Source organism: Chrysemys picta, chromosome 2 (assembly GCF_011386835.1).
Source record: "Chrysemys picta bellii isolate R12L10 chromosome 2, ASM1138683v2, whole genome shotgun sequence".
Lineage (NCBI taxonomy): Eukaryota > Metazoa > Chordata > Testudines > Emydidae > Chrysemys > Chrysemys picta.
This window is the reverse complement of record NC_088792.1, coordinates 67,596,644-67,617,453: the sequence shown is the minus strand read 5'-3', so window position 1 is coordinate 67,617,453 and position 20,810 is coordinate 67,596,644. Positions and strand designations below refer to the sequence as shown.

Below are 20,810 nucleotides of genomic sequence, written 5' to 3'. Positions count from 1 at the left end.
GATCTCAGTTGGGCCCTGTAAATGCTGCTGTAATACAGTAGTAAATAATATGTGGGGGCCTAAACCAGACAGTACATTGGCTTGTTTGTTTTTTACTCTTCTCTGAACTGTATTTTTTTCCCAAGGTTCTTTTTGGGGGCACAAATCTGTTTGCACATACAAGTGTGTTGGCAGGCTATATGGTCTATAGCAGTGGTTATCAACCAGGGGTCCGGGGCCCCCTGGGGAGCCATGAGCAGGTTTTGGGGGGGCCCCAAGCAGGGCCAGCGTTAGACTCGCTGGCGCCCAGGGCAGAAAGCCAAAGCCCCAACGCGTGGGGCTGAAACCCCCGGAGCTGCAGCCGAAGCCTGAGCAATTGGGTCCCAGGCAATTGCCCAGCTTGCTACCCTCTCAAACCAGCCCTGGGTTTTATATACAGAAAAACAGTTGTTGCAGCATGTTGGGGGGGGGGGGGGAGGGTCTCAGAAAGAAAAAAGTTGAGAATCCCTGGTATATAGATTATAGCTCTGGGAGCCATTCACTATTCAGCCAGCAGGAGGAGCACAGGCCATCTGGCTTTTCAATAAACAAGCACAATGTATTTTAATGGTCCTTCTAGAAGAAGCAATATGGTAGCTATTATGTCTGCTTCATTTAACATTTAATTGAAGAATTTGAGTGACATTTCATGCCAAATAGGCTGGGCCCAAACTTTGTTGACAATGTGGCTTTTCAGATTATAAAACTGTAAAGTTATAAATTTCTCTGTCTAAAGTTTCTCTATTTTTAATTACATCTCTCTCTCCCTGCTCCCCCCACCCATTTTCCTCACTGTCTGTCTGGTCTTAAAGGTCTGAGGTGAAATCCTGGCTTGTCTGAAGTCAATGGCAAAACTCCCATTTAGTTGAATAGAGCCAAGATTTCACCCTTGGCCTACACATAAAGTTGAACCTCTTTGACTACAAGTATTATATTTAAGCCAATTTAGTTAAGCTTGCCCTTGTTACGGGGGCAAGCTAAAGTGATCTAACCAGATTTAAGCAGATTTGTGTCCATGCAAGGATTTGCATTGGTGTAATTCAAGTTATGGCCCACGGGCTGTCCATTATGTAGGTAGGTAATATTTAGAGATAGCTCTTTTGTCTAGTAAAATATAAATAGACAGCATGGTAACTAACTATATCTAAGAACTGTGGCAGAGTAAATCTTCTAGCAATAGTAACTGCTAATTCATGTGTAATTCTGCTCAAAGGACATAGTTTTCATGATAGTTTTGTTATCTGCAACTACTTTGTCTCTGAAGAGGCAGATTCCAGCTTGACTTCTTAGCTGGGAAAGCCATTTCTTTGCTAATAACAATTGGCAGGGGCATAATAAATCTGCAGAAGTTTATGTTAAAAAAAAATTACAGGATAGTGTGGGTGAGACCGTGCCTGTCACTATCCTCAGGAAGGCTAGTTTTATTATTCTTTGTGCTTCAGGGCGGTTTGTTTTCCAGTTTTCATAGGAATAGGTGAATAAATACAGCCTAAGACACCGAGGACACTTAAACAAGTGTTTTTTATAAAGTAAAAGGTGCAGTCTGCTCTCTGTGGAAAAACGAAGATACTCTGTCAGTCCACTTGCCTACCCCCATTATTCATGTGCTGTCAGTTTCATTGGGTTAGCATAAATTAGACATCAGTCTTGCCGGATCAGGGACCTTGTCTCATTTGCCTGAAGAGCATTGTACACCCTTCTGGCACTATACAAATATGTTACCACTGTACCACTGTGATACGAAATAGTCCATATTTTATAATCTACCTGAAACTGTGGTATAGGAACTTGCAGTGTTAGGCTTATATGAATAAGTAAACTTCCGACTAATACATTCCTAGATTTGAGAGACATTCTGTCTCTTCCTTCCTCTGAAGGTAGGATGGAATTTAAATTTTTGCTTGTACTTCATGGGCTCTTCTGTTCTTCCCCTTCCCTAGCATTATGGCATTAAATGTACCCATACAATCTTGCTATAGTTGAAAAGCTTCTTCCAAAAGAAGGCCATAAAGCATGCCTTAATGGTGGCCAGATTCCAGTTTAGCCTTGCCTCTAAATGCTTGTTCCACAACCAAACTCCTTCAACAGAGAAAATACCTTCTTTGAACCTTGCATACTTAGTCCATTGCGTTGTCAGTTGTGTTGTCACGGAGGAGCCTTGCCAGGTCATGGATGAAGATAGAATAGCTGATCTACCATAGTTGGTGATGGGCTTTGGCGATCAGGCTTTGAGAGACAGAATAGATTGAAACCAATGGGTGATATGTTTGCCTGAAGGGGAAGGCTACCGCTTTTGCATTGCTTCCAGTGTCAGCCCCAATTTGTGATCAGATTCTTGTCTGAGAGGAAGGGCTGAGGTCTTAGCAAGCTGAAGGCAAAAGGCTATTTTTTTTTTTGCAGCTGATGATGCTAATTATTATTTAAACCGAGAGATGAATCTAACATGATTTAGAGTCCTCACACTATTCTGAACATCTAGATGCTTTTGATGGAAGGTCTGGGAGAGGGAAGGGGAAAGAGTGGTTAGAGTACCAGGAATTATTATTAAACATATATACTAAAGGTATTGTCACGGAGTCCCTACTTGGAATTAAAGTTTATGATAGAGACAGATTTCACAGTTGCTCTATGATTCGTGTCTATTTTAATCTAATTATGATTGAGCCTATTGGCAATGCTTCCCTGTCAGATGAATCCAGGGGTCAAATTGGGAGGAAAAGAATTGTGGAATTCTTCCAAGCTCCACCTACAAGATAAGCCATTTGTGACTCTCCAAAATGAGATGCCCCTCACAGTAGATTGTGCAGAGTTTCACAGTATGATTGTGCATGCTATGAACTCTACTGTGCTAGCAGCTCAGCTCTCCCTTGATGGGGCTTGAGTATGACCAATGGTTCTGCTGGAATCCTTGTCCTTGGTTTCTTCTTGAAAGAGAAAGTAGGTCTCCCAAACACCGCCTGCTTGTGGCACCAAGTGAGATGTCACTCTCAGTAAATAGTGCAAATCTGTGACCTTGTCTGCACTACGCTGGTAAAGTTATACCAGGAAAATCCTGTGGTATGGTTGTAATTATATTGATATGAAAATGCTTACACCAGTATAGCTTATGCCATTTCATTGAACTGGCATATGTACTGTGATACACTAGTGTAACTACCTCTACCCTAAAGCTTTTACTGGCAGAGCTATATTGGTTTTTAAAAAAAATCTCACCCCTGATTGATATAGCTGTGCCTATAAAATTTAAGTGTATATCAGGCCTTAAAACTTTAAACATCAGTATTAACAATCTTAAATGGTCCTCTGAGTTACCAACCCAGTCCAAGCCAAGGATAAACTTGACCAGTGGCAGGCAAACTACTTTAGGGTGGGATTTCTATGGGATTTGGATGTGCATTTTCCATTATAAATAATGGGAACGGGTGATTCCAACCCCTTAGATGTCTGACTATTTCAACCTTAATGTCTTAAATCACTTTTGATAATGAATTTATTTAAACTGTGTGTTCATCAGGAATAAATTAGCTGCATGTCTGTGAGGGGTAGAAAATAAAAAATGGAAACCTGCAGTAACTCTATGAAAGCGAAATAAAATATTGTTAGTCTGTCTAATGTAGAAATATTCAAGTTGCAATACACAATAAAGCAATATTATTTCAAAGTGAATCACCTACCATTCCATTCTCTCCAGTCTTATGCAGGGAAGTATGTGCCTGCTATTGGCTACTACATCCATACCCATAGTTCCAAAGCCAAAGTTAAGATCAACTTCAAAGGAGTTGCTATTGGTGATGGTTTCTGTGACCCTGAAATGGTAAACTTTACATATTTTTTCTATTCTTTTTGTACTTAATTAAATGGAGTACTTTTCTCATATTACAGTCCTATCTAGATAAAAGGTAGTTGTTTCCCAAGTGGCTTCCTAATGGCTTTAAGCCTTTAATATTTGCCAAATGTTTCCAAACATCAAGTTACTAGATCACTTTTTTTTTTTTAATTAAAATTTTACTCAGTTGAATTCAGTGACTGATTTAGAATTTTTAAAAGGCGATCTTGGAAAAGTAAAACATGCTTTCCTAACCTATCAGCTTCCTTTCTTGTGTGCCTGTCTGGTAGATGCTGGGTGGCTATGCACAATTCCTGTACCAAATTGGCTTGGTGGATGAGAAGCAGAGGGAATATGTCCAGCAGCAGACTGACCTGGGAGTAATTTATATCCAGCAGAAGAAGTGGATGAAAGCCTTTGAAGTACGTATCAGAGGCCCCCACGTTGGCCTTTAGCAATTAAAACCATCTGAACTGAGTAAGGGGTCAGAAAGAAGCATAATGAAGATCAGAAGTTTGATGCTGGAGAAGGTGCCCATTATAACATGGCAGAGTGGGGGAGAGGGAGGAGGGAATGAAAGGAAAGAAAAGGGCTGTCCATAGAATTTGTTTTGGCCTCATTTAAAACAGAGGGGCTTTAGAATATGTTTATACAGTCCTGTCTTTCATTAACTGTTTTTGTTTCTTTAACTAAATGCTTGTATGCCCTGAAGGTTTAATTTACCCATGGAACTTAGAAGAAATGCTGTCTAGAGAGCTGCTGCATATATTTGAACATGCTGTTAAACCTTTTATATTAAAAAATAGTGGCTGCATTTCATAGATGCAGTTAATTGGTGTCTGCAAGGAATATTGCTTAGTGGCTCGTGGATTCCCATGTTGAAAGATGTGGTGGTATCCCAAGATTACAGCACACCGACATTTTCTCTACACGAAGTAACTCATTGGACGTGCATTATAGTAACTCTTCTGAGTTTATAATCTCTGTTGTGTTTTTTAAATAGGTAACTTTTCTTTTTTATAATTTAAGCATTATAATGGGAGAATATGCATCATATTTATGATGTAGATATTTTCTGGTTAGACACTTTTACTACACAGATAATACTTCTCACAATGTTTGCAAAATAGGATTAAAATAAGAAAATTATTACATTTTTAGGGAAGAGATCTCCCCAGAGGTTGGGTAAGTAGGTTGGCAGTGGATTACTCCTGGGATACTCAGACACTACAATACCGAGGGCCATATAAGTACCTAAGATTGATAGTTAAGCACTATAATCAATATTTAGGCATGTAAATAGAAGTGGCCTGACACTTCAAGATGAACACCCACAGCTCCCTTGATTTCAGTGGGAGGGATTGTTAAGCACTTCTGAAAGTAAACAACCCTTCTATTTTGTCAATAGGGCCAGGGTGTCACATAAGCATGTGTATTCGTCATAGGGAAAATAAACTTTGACGATAGCTTTTGTAACCTTGCAGTAAAAAGTTATTAGGCCATGAAACTGATTTACACCAGCTGGGTATCCGGCCCATTAATTTTCGTCTCAGTGAACATGAAGAAACATGTCAACTCCCAAAGTGAATGAAGAGATTTAACCTATCCACTTCAATATGTTTGAAACATTTCTGCATATTCCACTTGCATATTGTATCTATACAAGTTACTACAACCGTTACTACAATCTCTTTAAGAGTACCAGTACTTGTTTGTTCAGGGCAGATGTTTGTTATAAACACATCTCATGAATATATATTTGAGCCTGTTGCTGCTGGCTGCCATCTTTAATGACCTTATTTGTGACACTAGTAATTTGGGAGAAATGTGAGATGTTGTAAACTGGTTTTGAGCCTGTCTTTGATTGTTGAAACAAGCTTTAACTCTGATCTTTTAAAAATGAGTGAGCATGAAGGACTGGCTATGGGAGCAAAAGTGAAGGACTGAACATTTTGTAAAAGATGTAATGATACATGTGTTTACAGTATATTACTAGAATAAATTACACTTCCACCCAACTTGAATTTTTGAGAAGGAAAAATACAAAAGTTAAATGACAAAGTGGCACATTTCAAAGAAATGCATTTCTTAAGGATAGCTTTCAGTTGGTACAGATTTCAAACCTGATTTTTAAAAAAAACCTTTCAAAGTCAAGAATAATGTTGCTTCTGTAGTGTATCCTTCATGCAAACAGTAATTCAGCACTTATGGTTAACTCTTGTTTGATAAAATATTAAAATGAATTTGAATTCAAAGCTTATGACAGTTAGTCAGTATGACATGACAATTATTTTTATAACAAATAGGAGTTCTTGTTCTGCACATGTGAATCTTGCCTTAGTTTCTTTACATTTGTGTACATTAAAGTTTCCACTTCAGGGAGTCAGTGGTGGTGGCTGAGGGTTGGGCAGAGTGGTCTCTGAACTATCATGGGTCTAGCTTCAATAATCTCTCTCTCTCTCAAGCATATGTAGTTGCCTTTATTACATGTTGAACTATTTAACTCTTCAGTATATTCTTCTAAGACAGAAAATAGCTTTACTTTGCATAAGAATGCATATTGAAGTGGTTAAACCTTTTATTAAAAGGATCAAGCTATGTATTAAAGGTCTTTCTATGGATTTTTAATGGGAGTTAGAACAAGCCTCCAGAATAATCTGGTAAGGATCCGGATTGCAAAATTCCTAGGGTTCTAATTTCTTTTTTTTTTTTTAGCTAATGGGACTAAACTGGTTTTTAGGCAAAAGACCTTATTTTATTCAAAGTTCTTGTCATATCTTTTAAATTTTGATAATATCACAGAGTTAATAATAAAGCTCCTTAAGCTTCAAAACCTAAAGACCCTTTCCAATCAACCCACCATCCCACCCACCATTGAGTGACTAGATGAGCAACAGACTCAAATTGTTGAATCAAGGTAAGGGGCAAATTCCAAATCAGAAGGCCTCTTTGAGAACGCTCTGATCAGGGGCAATTGGTCTGAAGATTCAAGCCGCTCAAAGTGGTAAAGCCATAAAGAGCTTAATATTTCAAGGAAACCCCTTGAATTGTACCCAGAAACCATCTGGAAGCCAGTGCTGTCTGTGGAGGATAAATGTATGACACACTAAATGAGAAGGTATAATGCATCTGTCCCAGCATGAGATTTGAGTGGTTTTCAGATGTAACCCATATTCCAATCTGAAATCATCGATAGCAAACTAAAAGTAAAACTGATGTTTAGAAGCCATAAATAAATGTACAAGTAATCATAAATAGAGAAGACAAGCCCATACACTGTATAAATAGCAGCGTATTCTTTTTCATCATCAAATGGATAACTTTTGGACTTCCCTTAGCAATACACGTAGACAAAAGTGTAGACTGTAAAGATATTTAGATTATTTAGGGACAAATTTAGATTCATGAACCATGAAAGTATATTTCTGAAATTGACTGAAAAAGATTCTGTTCTCTTATAATTGTGGTTTTAGCATTGGAAACTTAAATAGGTTTCTAATATTAATACATGGAATGAAATTCATATTTAAACGTCATTAAGAACATGACATAAAGAGCAAGTTTAATCGAGAAGCAGTTTTGATTTTGTGTTTTGTACTTTAAATACATATGTTTATCTTGGTGTCTCCCTCCAGATATTTGATACTCTATTGAATGGTGATGAATCATATTCTTCCTACACTCAGAATGTTACAGGATGTAGCAACTACTTTAACTTTTTGCAGTGCCAGGTAAACTTACTATTGCAATAACCAGAAGCTCCAAAACAAAAGAAATTTACTGTCTAACATAAGCAAATGTCTTATTCTGTATGTCAGGGTTAGGAAATTGCCTGAATGTAGTAAAGGTTTGTTTAAATGTAATTTAGTGCCAGTCTACCCATGCACCTAAGCACACGCTTAGCTCAAAGTATGAGTTGTCCCACTGACTTCAAAGAAAATATTCACATGCTTAAAGTTAAGCGCTTAAATACTTTAACCTGAGTAAGGCCTTGATCAGCTAAACACTTGGTCTGTAAGCCATCTTTTGTAGAATGCACTTTGCAGTGTTAGAGAACTGCCATGTATTTCACAATTTCAAGCCCGATCATGTTTGGTAATAGAACATGATCTCTGATGGGAGTTGAATTCCTTTCCATATACAGCAGAAATAGAACAGTATGGCAACTAAAATATCTGGTAATAAGTCAGTTTAGACCTCCCCCTCAGTTTTCTCTTTATGCTCAAGAAGAGGCGGGGGGGGGCTTCCCCTTTATTGTAGCTTATTTTAGAGTATCATTGGACTCACTGGCTAATGTCTTGAATAAACAAGAGTTGGCAGGGGTCAAGAAAGGAGAAAATGATCATTCTCTCTTGTGCATGCTGGTTTTGGTACAATGTGAGATGCTTGCATGCAAAAATATTTTATGGAAATGGCCAGTTCAGGGCATAATGCAATACAGTCCCCCAAAAGCCTGGTAACTACTTTTTTTTAAAGGCATGGGATTTCTGAATGTTCCATGTAGCTTACTGTAGTAAAGCAGTGAGATATGACTATGGCTCTGCTATTTCAGCCATAACAATTTCATAGCCTTGAAAAATCGCTTGCTTCTCTCCTGTGTTCTGTAAGAAAGTGAAAGGGGGGGCAGGAGGGAGGGAAGTAAGGTGTTCCCTCACCTGAAACGAATACAATCAACCATGTCAAATTACTTCAGTAGTTCAAAGTTAAAATTGAAATTGTGGCATCAGTAAACACGTTCCTCCTTTATGTGACACTTGGCATGATCGGATGCAGAGCCGCTGAAGTGTAAACTGAGAAATGTGTGCATACAACTTTGTTTAATGCAGCTTTCCCCACCCAAATTTTTCCTTGTAACAGGCGCCTGCTGACCAGGAATATTTTGGAGCGTTTTTATCACTCTCAGAAGTGAGGAAAGCTATCCATGTAGGAAATCTTACCTTCCATGATGGGTCTACAGTTGAGAAGCATTTGCTTGAAGATGTGATGAAGACCATAAAGCCATGGTTGGCTGTAATTATGGATAATTACAGGGTAAGAAAGTAATAGCTTCTAACTTCCTACTCTGGAGGTATATCTTCACTACAGAATTAACCCAGGCTCTTACCCCTAACCTGCTCCGGTGTGTGCACACAAACCTCGGGCCTGAGTTTGGTGCTTTCAGCCCAGGCTAACTGGTCCATCCTGGGGTCTAAGCTAAAGCTCAGGTGCTATTATCACTTCAGACTGTAACCCACCCACTTTGCAGGCAGGATGTAGTCTATCTAGTGCTGGTAGCCCATTGGAAGAATCAAAAATAGCTTGGTATCAGGAATGAATAGATGAAAGTTGTAGCAGTAAATTTTTGGTAAACAAGATTGTGTCTTTGTAGTTGTTCAACTATCTGAGCTCTGACATGGCTGAATTGTCATAAAGTGAGCAATAATGCACCTAGAAATACAGTTGGGGGTTAACACATCATAATTTATTGTGGGGGATATGTGAAGAAAAAAGAATGCCATGTGGTACTTGTAGTGATGGGAATGGGGCCAGCTGGTCTTTAACAGAGCATAATAACATAAAGATTAAGAGCTACATACCTGGTGTTTTCCCACTGGATGTTTGGAATTGTATCAAGAATGCACACAGCCATTATTTGTAGCACCCACTCTATTCTTAGTTACACCATTATCATTTTTCTTTTGACAACGTGGCATTAACTAATAATCTGATTTGAAAAAAAAAACATTAAAATCAAGCTTTTAATGCTCTGTCTAGCCTATTGAAAAGTCGAGGGCCCAGATCATCCATTATGGCTGAGGGGGATGGCCCAGTGCAGTTTGGGAGAGGTCAGAGTGAAAAGGTGGCCTTTATGTTCCTCAGTCCTGGGCGAGTCCTGTATTGGGTTCAGTCCTCTGGCCTAATATATCAGATTTGAAGGCTGCTTTGAAGTTGCACTGGCTGCCAGGGATCAGCGTTGCATAGGTGAGCTCTGGCCCCATTTGCGATGTTGGGAGCAAAACAGCTTCATGACATCCCAGGAGCTGGGCCAAGATTCTTAAATGTAGCTGTGATGCCAAGGGATGTGAGCTCAGAAAAAAGTGCAGATTTCTTGTTATGAAACTACAGTAGTCATTTTCCTCAACTCAGTCGTCTGAGGTAAGAAGCACTTGTTACAAAACCTGTGAGTTTATTTCAGTTTTTCAATCTCTCCTCCTCTGAATGTTTGTCATGTCTAATTTATTTTGCTCATCTGTGGCTCTCTTTTTTGCTATATATCTCTTGGGAACTTAACACAGTATTCAAGGTATACAATTGATTATATGATGATTTCAATACTTTCTATCTCATTCTTTATATAATATATACTTTATTTACCTGTTTGACAATTGCTGTCCATTTAGCAGATATTTTCATTAAGTTGTCCACAGTAATAGCCAACAGGTGTTAGTAGTTACAACTAATTTAGAACCTAGCACAATATGCTTTATTTTCCATTTGTCAAAACTGAATTTCACCTGTTGTTAATGCTGCCTGGTTGCCTAGTTGTGTGTGTTCTCTCTGAAGTTCCTCAATTTTCTCCAGTCTCAACTAAGGAATAATTTTGTATCCTTGGGGAAATTTTGCCACCTCACTCTTCATCCCTCTTCTGGATCACTAATGCGTAGATTCAGCACTGTTTCCTTTATCTGTCTCTGGGGTGCTCCACTATGATTTTTTTTTCCATACTGAAAACAGGCTGTTCATTCTTACACCTTGTTTTCTACCTCTTGGCCAGTTTTTTATACATTACAGTACTTTTATCATTCATTAGGTCCTTAGCTATTTGCTCTTCAAATTCCTTCTTTCTCTCTTAATTCCCATCTTCTGTTTTTCCTGCCATGTCTTGTTCCTTTCACTTGGCCTGAATTTCTATTTTCTGAAGGATACCTGTGTGTCTCAACTAACCTTCAGTTTGCCATTAAACCAAACCTAGAGTTGTTTGCTTCCTTTTTTGTTTAGTTGTATGCCTACCTCCTGTAACTCTTTTGCAGAAGCAGCACTTGTGGTTACATAACTGATCTTACATTTCTTAAGCAAAACAAAATGATCCGTTGCATAAGAACTACTCAAAAGGAAGAGCAGGACAGGCAAAACTGGTGAGAAAAGTGCAGTTTTAATGGGTTGGGAATGTGGAGGTCAGGAGCTAGGGAAACTACCCGGTATGTTCTGGCTGCTTTGTGCTTCTCTAGACTGGGGTGCAGGACCCAGAGCTTACTGGTGAATCAGACCGTGAAAGTTACAATTCAAGGAGAAAAAGGTTGTAATGTTCATGCTACATACCTTTAAATAATTAAATAGCACATTGTAGCATTTTCTTTAGGATTCTACATGTATGAAATATTTAATTCTAAAAACAGGAATTCCCACAAAAATTACATTAAATTGGAGTTAAGGTTGTGAATATATCAGTAATTTCAGTTAAAATTGTATAGTGATATAATTATACAAGAAACAAGTATTACAAACCATGAAATTCAGAGTTCAGGTTCAACTTAAAAGAAATTATGTATTTTCATATCTTAACATAAAAGTACTCAAACAACTTAACTCTGCCCTATAGGGACACTGGGAGGGAAATAGCCAATAGAAACTGAAAAAAAATCTGTCTTTTTAAAAAATCTGTTTAATTTGTGAATAAGAACACTAAAAGATAACACTAATTGTATGCTTATTGCATGGCATCAAAACAGGGCAGAGTTAAGGTTGTTGAAGTGTGATATTCTTTTAGAAAATGAGATGCCAGAGGATCTCTGCAGAAGTCTGGAGTATTAGCAATGTACATATTTCTTTACTACGTAGGAATGCAACATGATTACAGTAATGTACAAAAGGTTTTCTGGGGAAAAATCCCTTCTTCGATATAATTCTTGCTTCAGAAGGACTACTGGAATTACTGGTAAAAAGTGAAGAGAAAGCAAAGTGAGTGATTCTAAATGGACACTTTATCTGCATACTATATTCTTGCTGGAACACCAGATGGGTAATTTCTGTCAACATGTTTATTTTGATGGATTGCTATTACAAGAGGGGTAGTTCAAATGCATTGGGAAGGCTGTTGGCTAGAACAGCTTACAGCTCAGACTAGTAAAGTAGAATAGGTCCTCATGGGAAGCAGAACCTCATAAATCTCTTGCTGTTTCCTCTTTTCAGATTCTTCTCAGATATTTAGTATGTTCCAGAAGACTGAAAAGGGTTTTGACTGCTGTTTCCTATTTTTTACCAAAGACAAAGGCTGCAAAATCTTATCTAAAATATTTTCACTAGTTGCAAACTGGACAAGCGTTTGATTTGTGTGTGCGCACACATGCTTGTCTATGCATTTGGGTTTTTGGCTCCAATTCCCCACACTGCTTCCAAATAGTGGGATTTTATCAAGCTGCCTTGCTTTAATTTGGGTAACCTTTTCCCCCTCTTGCAGCTGCCTAAGAACTTTACTGAAATGTTTACAGACTTCTATCAAGCTTTTGCCAGAAGATGTTTTATCTTGTCACTTTTAAGGAAATATTATACCAACAGGTTCAGACAGCAAGTAAAACATGGCACATGTGCAACTTGGCCATCTTTCAGTACTCTCCTATAACATTGGCTCTATTGTTCTTTATGAAACCAGGGAAAGACCTCAGGAACTAACGCATGCATATTTGGTCTTCAAGATGTTGGCTGCTGTTTTCTTAATTGAAATAAGAGATGCACTGTGCACTCTATTTTTCAAAACCCTATCACTGGATGAGATGGAAGCTTCTTTTAGAGTGACATTCATTTAGTGAATTGTCCTGTTAAGCAAGATTTTGAAGATTCCACTGGTACCACTTGTTGATATTGGCAGAGGGATAGGATAATCAAGACACAGTGTAGCACAGTTGCTATGTTGCATAAGAGGCAAATCATGCTTGTCTCATGGTGTCGCAATGGCTGTGAATCATCTGAACCCGGTATTTGTGTGGCAAAAAATTATGGTGGGCTACTTTTGGCTCTCTGGTCTCTTGGCAAACTGTCTTTTTGTCTGTTGCAGCAGTTATTTGGGAAAGATTAGCTATTATGGTTACTGGCACTTCATTCTCTGGTCTTTGCTTTCCATCTTGATTTATGCAATTGGGACATCAGGTGGCTGTTGAAATCATTTGTCATATTTGGATGTTGTCCACCATTCTCTTAATAGAGACATTTTGCAGAGGATGCAGTGCTTATGAGTGCACTTGAATACAGATGTGCAAATAAATAGGAATAAAGTAAATACTTAATTTTCATTATGGTGAATATGTAGCTCTGAGAAGCTGTTGTACTACAAGGAGGGAAATATGAATGAAAAAGGTCAAAGTTTAGTAGTAGTAATCTTAAATGTCAGAATCTACATATGCCCCCATCCCGTTGCATAACGAATTGCACTGCAGAAAGCTACTGTAAAAGATCTGTGTCCCCTCTCCAGGAAAGGACTACTGCATCTACATAATAACAATTTCATCCATTGGTCTGAAAGCCCTTGCAAAGGTGGGCAAGCATTATTGTCCTCATTTTGCAGTTGAGGAAACAAAGCAGAGATGTCGTGACATGCCCAAGGTTCTGCGGCTACTCAGTGGTAGAATAATAAATATAATGTAGCTTTACTGAATTCCAGTTTGGTGCCTCATCCACTGGGCCATGCTGCTTCCATTACTTTGTGTTCATATGAAAAATTATATTGAAAGGAACACTTAAAGCTCAGGAAATGCCAAAACTATGGCTGCGTACATGGTCTTAGTTCTACCTCATGTGCATGATTATGTTCTTTAATTGCACAATATCATTCATTACACATTCTGCTCTACAGAGGGTTTAGATGTGGTCAGTTGAACAGCAGCATAAATTCATATTTATCCTGTGGTAACTGCAAATAGAATATGGCCAAAAATAAAGCACAGGTCTGCATGACTCCTATCCTGCTGTGCATTGTCCAGTCTGTGCACTGAATGAGGCTGGGGGTCTACAGGAGGCAACTGTATGTAACCATACAAGTATAGACTATCGTAATTCATATATCCAAGGAGGCAGATTAAGATTCTGTGGGCAACATTAATTTGGTTTATTTCAGAGAGCAGTAGTAATCCAGTAGTGCCTCTCATCCAAGAATCTCATAGCCCCTCGTAAGCGTTAACTACTCCTTATTCCAGAGGTGGTGGTTTTTCCCCACTTTCAGATTCAGGTGGGATGCAGAGAGATTGTGACTTGGAGATTGTGACATGGAAGGCTGTGGCAAGACAGATTAAAGATTCTCTCTCTCTCTCTCTCTTCCCCTCCCCACCCCGATCTCTTGATTCCCAGGCTTATGCTTTAACCAGAATACTTTTTTCTTGATGTTTGTGAATGCTACAAATATCATTTTTCCAGTGCTGCGGTTTGCTTTCTTTCAAGGTTCATGCTTCCAGTTTGTATGAGATGTTTTGAAATACGTGTTCTTTGTAGATGCACCTTTCTCATCATCCAAACTTTATTTGTTGTGACTGCTGATTGTTGGATGTCCTAGATATTGAAATCCACTTATGGTGGCTACTTAGAAGATTCTCTTTTCAGCAAATGAACTCATCCATCTAATAAACTAGATTATCATGAACTGAATACTGTTGAGGCTAGAATGGAAAATGGTGCTTGCTCTAATTGGAGCTAAGATTACTATGAAACCATAGGCATTTCCTGTTGCCAAGATATTGTGTTGGTCCCTGAAAACTTTGTAGGCCAGTGTTGGAATGTTGTTGATCACCTCTGAAGAGTTACATTAGAGAGGTTAACTTGCCTTGGGGTTAGGGCTTAGTATTGCAGTGTTTAAGAGTTCATCTAGTCAGGAAATTGTGGCTGTAAAGTTACATAGCCCTGTCACTTATCGTTACACAGCTCATTAAATCACAGCTAATTGCATCTTCACTCTTCCCCAGTATTCAAGTCTTAATGTTTCTCTGCCTAATTAGCACATTGAAAGTTTAAAATCCATACCATTGTGCTTATTTTACTTGCTTATTCTACACTAAACCATAAAATTTGGATGTCAAACTTGTTCTAAATTGTTTGCTATATATCTCTTGGGAACTTAAGGAAAACTGCACTCAGCTTATTCAGTTCAGTAGCCTGAAAGTTCACGAGGTAAGTGCTTATCACTTAGTTATTAATCTGAAGTGTATTTGAAATTGGATTTTTTTGAGGCCACCATGCACTACTTCAGTTTGCTAAACATTTGCCTCTTTATCCTTTTTGCTACTTGTTGCAGTTCTCACTCTCTCGTCCATACATTGTTTATTTAGACTGTAAGTTCTTTGGTGCAGGAACATTATCTCTAAATCACCTATCATTGTTTTGGCACCATATCAATATACTGGAAACAGTCAAGCTATGTCTCTCTTGTGACAATGGAAGAGACATTTCAGATGTATACGGTAAAACCATATGGATAATTGATCTAAATGGGAATTCACTTTGAGGATCACATCCATATAGTTCATTAGAATCCCAAAAGTAATCTTCCAAATCCAAAAAAGTCTTTTGCCAACTCCTGAACTCAAAAGCACACTGTAATACATAATGTGTTCAGTTTAAAAGAATAGCATCTAACTTGGACTTTCAATAGAACTATTTTATTACATACAATGATCGCAGAGTAAAAGCAAAGAATAATTGAGTTGATCATAATTACATGTTTATTTGCTACAGCAACAGTATATGAACCAGAATGTGCCAGCATTTTATTTTATTTTATTTATTGTAGTGAGGGCTTTTTAAGATGTGAATACGCCACACTTACTTTTGTCCTAGCTTTCCCTTTAAGGAAATAAATATCTTTTAGTCATGTCTGAATGAGAATGAAGCAGATAAAAGTATCCTTCTTACTCTCCCTCATACATCCTTTTAAATTGACAGTATTTTTTAAATATAAAAACCATTAGATTTGAAAAAAACAGACACAGATCTGCTATACAAATTTTCTTAAGAATTAATATAGTCTGGACACTTGGAATTGCAATTTGCACTTAAATTGTAGAACTGCTGTCTTTTGGCCCTAGGGGTTACAGAACTTTCTGCTTTTCAATAACCATTATTCAAATTTGATCTACAAGACCCAAAACTTCTTTTTAAATGAATTTCCATTTGGTACATTTCTTAGCTGAACTTCGTCTGCTAGTTTTCAATGTAATCTTGCAATTTTCTTTGAAAGAATAAGTGTACATTTGTAGTGTGTTTTATTTCTTTTTTTTTTTTTTACTAAATGTTGCTACTGGTTAAACTAGATAAATTGTGTTCAGAATATCCTGCCTACCAAATAGCTATCTTTCAAACCACTCTTTGTGCTCAGATAAAGTATTCTAGATCAGTGCTAGGGGAATTAACATAAAATTACAGCTCAAACCAAATAAGCAATAGACAGATTTAAAAAAATTGCAGTTAGAGAGCATGCATAAGGCAATTCAGACTTGTTGAATTAAGTTTCTGACAAGGATTGTATTTGGTATGAATTTAGAATAATTTAGAATAATTCCTGTGAAGTCAAACTGCATCAGATTATTTGAACTCTGGTTGAGCCATATAATTTGGGGTGGTCATTGGTTCAGGTGAAACAGACAAAAATTGAGAATCTACCTTCAAGCAGGATGAGGAGTTCACTAGAGAGAGAGAGAGAGCTATCAGTCCATAGCAGTTTACATCCATTCCCTTAAGATTTAACCTGGTTGGATGTTTTTGGAGCTCAGTATTTTATGGCTATATTCTGAGTAATGAAAAAGATGGAGGCTGTGGGAGCAAGAAGTAAGCTAATTTGGAAGATAGAAAACTCAGTAGAGTTTTGGCATATTATAAAAATCTACTAGATGTACCAGTTCTTCCTGTTGAGGTCTTGGACCCGTGGAACACTCTTCCTATGGGATCTGTTGTAGTGCATCACTGGCTTCTTGTGAGGCAGAAATGAAGGCATTTTAAAATTATTCCTGTGTTTTGTTATCCTGATTTGTATTGTAGGTGTACTGGGAGTGGTGGGTTTTTTTTTTATTTTCCACGTGGGATTTATTTCAGTGGATTGTTTTATCTGGCAAACTTTTGTAAATTTACAAAATGTTTCAAAAATTAAAATGTCTAATTATTGTTCCCTGTGGTATATCGCCTCAGAAGCTGGAGGTGAGTTGAGTCAAACTTGCATCTGTTTAAGGAAGGTCATATTTTTTCCCTTGTAAACTATCTTATTATTCAAAAGAATAAATTCGGCTTCTGTTGACTGGCCATAAAGTGTGGTTGTATAATATTAGTCTGTTTATTAATTCTTCTATCTCAAATGTTAACGAATTAGACTCATAATACCCTAGTGAGATAGGTATTATCTGCATTTGCATGGGAAAACGAAGGTTCAAAAAAGTTAAACGATCTTGGGCAACGTCACGCAGAGAGTCCCAGGAGAGCTCTGAATGTTTTCCTGATCTACATAAGACTTGCCTAGTCAAAATCAGACCACTGCTGTAGCATTCTTGTTCTGATATAGAACAAGATACAGTTTTGTGAAGTCTGATCCTAGATCTCCTGCTCAGTATTGTGAATAGTACTTGCATGACAGTTCTATTTTTAACATTTAGTCACTTAGTACTCGAGACAGACATGAAGTATCATTATCTAGCCATCAGCAAAACAAATGAGACTTCTATATTACATCTGGAATGAATCAGGCTGTGTTCCAAAATCCTAGGGAAAAGCTAAGATAGCTTCATTTGGCTGTTTTGTACTGTAGCTCTGTTGAAGCCCTTTTCCCTTCCTCTGTTGATTGATGGTGAGGAATTGTATTCCTGTGTAGCTTTGCACAGGAATACAAATGTTCTGCTCTGTTTTTGCAGTTAATCACAGATTAGTTGTTAATTTGCATTAATTTATCAGGTACTAGAGGTCAAAAATCATCTTTCAGAACTATTTATTTCATTGCTTGTTATAATCCTCAACAAAAGGAGGAGTGAAGTGGAGAGAGGACCATTTAACATAATGAGTGAGAAGAATGATAATCTTTCGGAGACCCATTTTTTTTATAAGACTAAAATGTTCTTTTTGGACCCATTTTGTAATGCTTGTCTTGGTGGGGTCCTATCATGGTTCCATGTTTACTTATTGAGCATTCTGCAGCTGATTACTGTTAGGCCTTGCTTTGTGAATGGAAAATCTGAAGATGCTGCCTCTTCCTTGCATTAATTATTTTACCAAAAAAACAGTTAACTCCTGTGACAGCTTGGGGATATGTCTGGGTCAAACTATGAACTCCATATTGTTTGGATGAACCCTTTTTTTTTTTTTTTTTTTTTTCAGGGGCTCTGCTTTGTACTGTAACCTTCTTTATGGATTAGAGCATCCATTTTGTAACAGGCTTAATACCTACATGGAAAGACTGTCTGAGAACCTATGGCAGAGCCACCATAGATGTTAATGACTCTCCCCGATTGGAATAATACGTTTTCTACTGGTAGGGCCATTGACTTTGAATGATTCTACACAGAAACTGAAGGGGAGGGGAATGTGGCTGGAGCCCATAACTCCCCATCTGAAGCACATGAGCAAAATGGGGAAAGACACTGTTTTAAAAGGTGGTTGGTTCTCTAAGCAAGGGGGCAAACCACCGCCACATGCAAGAAGATAAAACTAAGGAATGCAGGAAGGGCTGCCTGGCCTAAGGATATTGACCAAACCCAGGACTAACAGTAGGGGTGAGATTAGATGGAACATGGAGGTGGAGCAAAGGCTGCATTCGGGATTTTGTTTTACCAAGATTTGTAACTCTGTAGTGTACTTAAAGATTAATAGATTATAGGGCCATAAGGGATCCTTATGATCACCTAGTCTGCCATAGGACTTCCCTGAACTAATGCCTATTTGATCTAGAGGGTATCTTATTTTTTAAAAAACATTTTTTTAAAATTTACAGGGTTGCAGAATCCATCACAACCCTTGGTAGGTTACTCCAGTGGTTAATTACCCTCATTGTTAAACCCTTGTGCCTTATTTTGAGTCTGAATTTGTCTAGCTTCAACTTCCAACCATTGGATCTTGTTATACCTTTGCCTGCTATATTGCAGAGCCCTCTATTACAGGGGTGGGCAAACTAAGGCCCGTGGGCCGAATCCGGCCCCTCCGGCCCACGGGATTGCCCCCCGTGCCGCTCTCAGAAGCGGCCGGCACCATGTCCCTGTGGGCCCTTGGGGGGGGGGCAGAGGGCTCTTGTGTTGCCCTTGCCTCCAGGCACCGCCCCCCGCAGCCCCCATTGGCTGGGAACGGGGAACCACGGCCAATGGGAGCTTCAGGGGAGGTACCTGGAGGCATGGCAAGGGCAGTGCACGTGGAGCCCTCCGCACCCCCACCCCCAGGGGCCGCAGTGCTTCCTGGAGCGGCGCGGGGACAGGGCAGGCATGCATGGAGCCTGCCCTGGCCCCGGTGCATGCTGCTGCCACCCCGGAGCCGCTTTAGATAAGCGGCGCTGGGCCGGAGCCCGAACCCCTCCTGCACCTCGCCCCCTCCCTGCCCTAAGCCCCCTGCCTGCACCCCGCCCTAAACCCCCTGCCCTGAGCTCCCTGCTGCACCCCGCACCCTCCTGCACCCCAACCCCCTGCCTTGAGCCCCCTCATACACCCCGCACCCCTCCTCTGCCCCAATCCCTTGCCCTGAGCCCCTTCCCGCACATTGCACCCCCTTCCACCCTCCCTACCGCACCCCAACTCCCTGCCCCGGCCCTGCGTACAATTTCCCCATCCAGGTGTGGCTCTCGACCTAAAAAGTTTGCTCACCCCTGCTCTATTACCATATCTCTGTTCCTATATAGTCACTTTGGTCACCCCTTAATCTTCTCTTTAATAAGCTAAATAGATTGAGCTCCTTGAGTCCATCTCTATAAGACATATTTTCTAATCCTCTTATTCTTAATTCCAAAAGGATCTTGATAAATAGGAGAGGATTCAGAGAAGAGCCATAAGAATGATTATGGTGTCTGTGGTAAAGAAATTCCTATTTAAGCCTATGTTCCTTGTTTTTCTGCCACATTGTTCCTGAAGTGTTGACCTATAAACTAGAGCTTCGATGGCCTCATAGACACATTTCTCCAGAGTCCAAGTAACTGGGGGCTCAAGAGGGCTGAGACGCTGGTTCCAAGGTCTAAAGTGGCTGGACTTCAGGGTCCTGTCAAACATGGAGTCTGCACCTGGGTGTGTGCATAAGAGATATAGACCTAGGAACAATGACCAGTCACTATCTGTGACAGGACCCCAGTGTAGAAGGCAAGCCTGTGGTAGTATGTAGTTAGAAGTATAGCCAACATGGAGCAGGAAGTACTGGGCATATCTCTGTGGTAGGCTAGAGTGAGAGTCTAGGAGAGCTGAGAGGCATTTGGTTGGGAAGAGCTCCGGGCACTATTGCCGGTTCCAAAGGTTCAAAAATGATGAGTCAGATCCCATAAAATCATGAGACTATTTTAAAGAAAAGATTATATTGTGGTTTTCATCTGTCTTTTGATTTTTGAATTCCCCTTACCGTGTGTGTGTGTGTGTGTGTGTGTGTGTGTGTGTGTGTGTGTGTGTGTGACAATTAGTGTTGTCAGCACTCACACAGTTATCAATGCAGTTAATTCTGCTCAGTCCCCCATCAGTTGTGACCTCCCAGCCTCACCTCTATTCCTCCTGCAGCTGCAGGGCATCTTCACCCTCCCCCTTGCGCCTTCCCTGGCCAGGTGTTGCAGTGACGGGGGGGAGAGAAGTGAAGGGAGTAGAGCTGCCTGGGGCTGCTTTAAAGCTTCTGCTCCGTTTCCCCTCCCCTCATGTGACAGTGATGTCTGCTCCTGAGGAGAAAGGAGTGAGCTTTGCCTGCTTTCTTCAGCAGCCTTAATTAGCTGCTCTTCCCCAAGAGGCAGGGTAGTGGGGAAGGCAGCCAGTCAGAGGAGGCTTTCCCCGAGGTAAAGCTGAAATTTGTGAGAGAGCGG

At 39.5% G+C, this 20,810-nt stretch overlaps 1 protein-coding gene across 5 annotated transcripts in view; it reads left to right on the top strand.

Moving 5' to 3' along the window:
* Positions 1 to 20,810, top strand: part of CPVL (carboxypeptidase vitellogenic like) — a 90,287-nt gene that overhangs the window by 43,337 nt on the left and 26,140 nt on the right. For all 5 annotated transcript variants that reach the window (XM_005297004.4, XM_065583417.1, XM_005297003.3 and 2 more), the window contains 4 exons: positions 3,710 to 3,832; positions 4,135 to 4,266; positions 7,480 to 7,575; positions 8,702 to 8,875. In XM_005297004.4, coding sequence (XP_005297061.1) covers positions 3,710 to 3,832; positions 4,135 to 4,266; positions 7,480 to 7,575; positions 8,702 to 8,875 — 525 coding nt within the window. The remainder of the gene's footprint in view (positions 1 to 3,709; positions 3,833 to 4,134; positions 4,267 to 7,479; positions 7,576 to 8,701; positions 8,876 to 20,810) is intronic.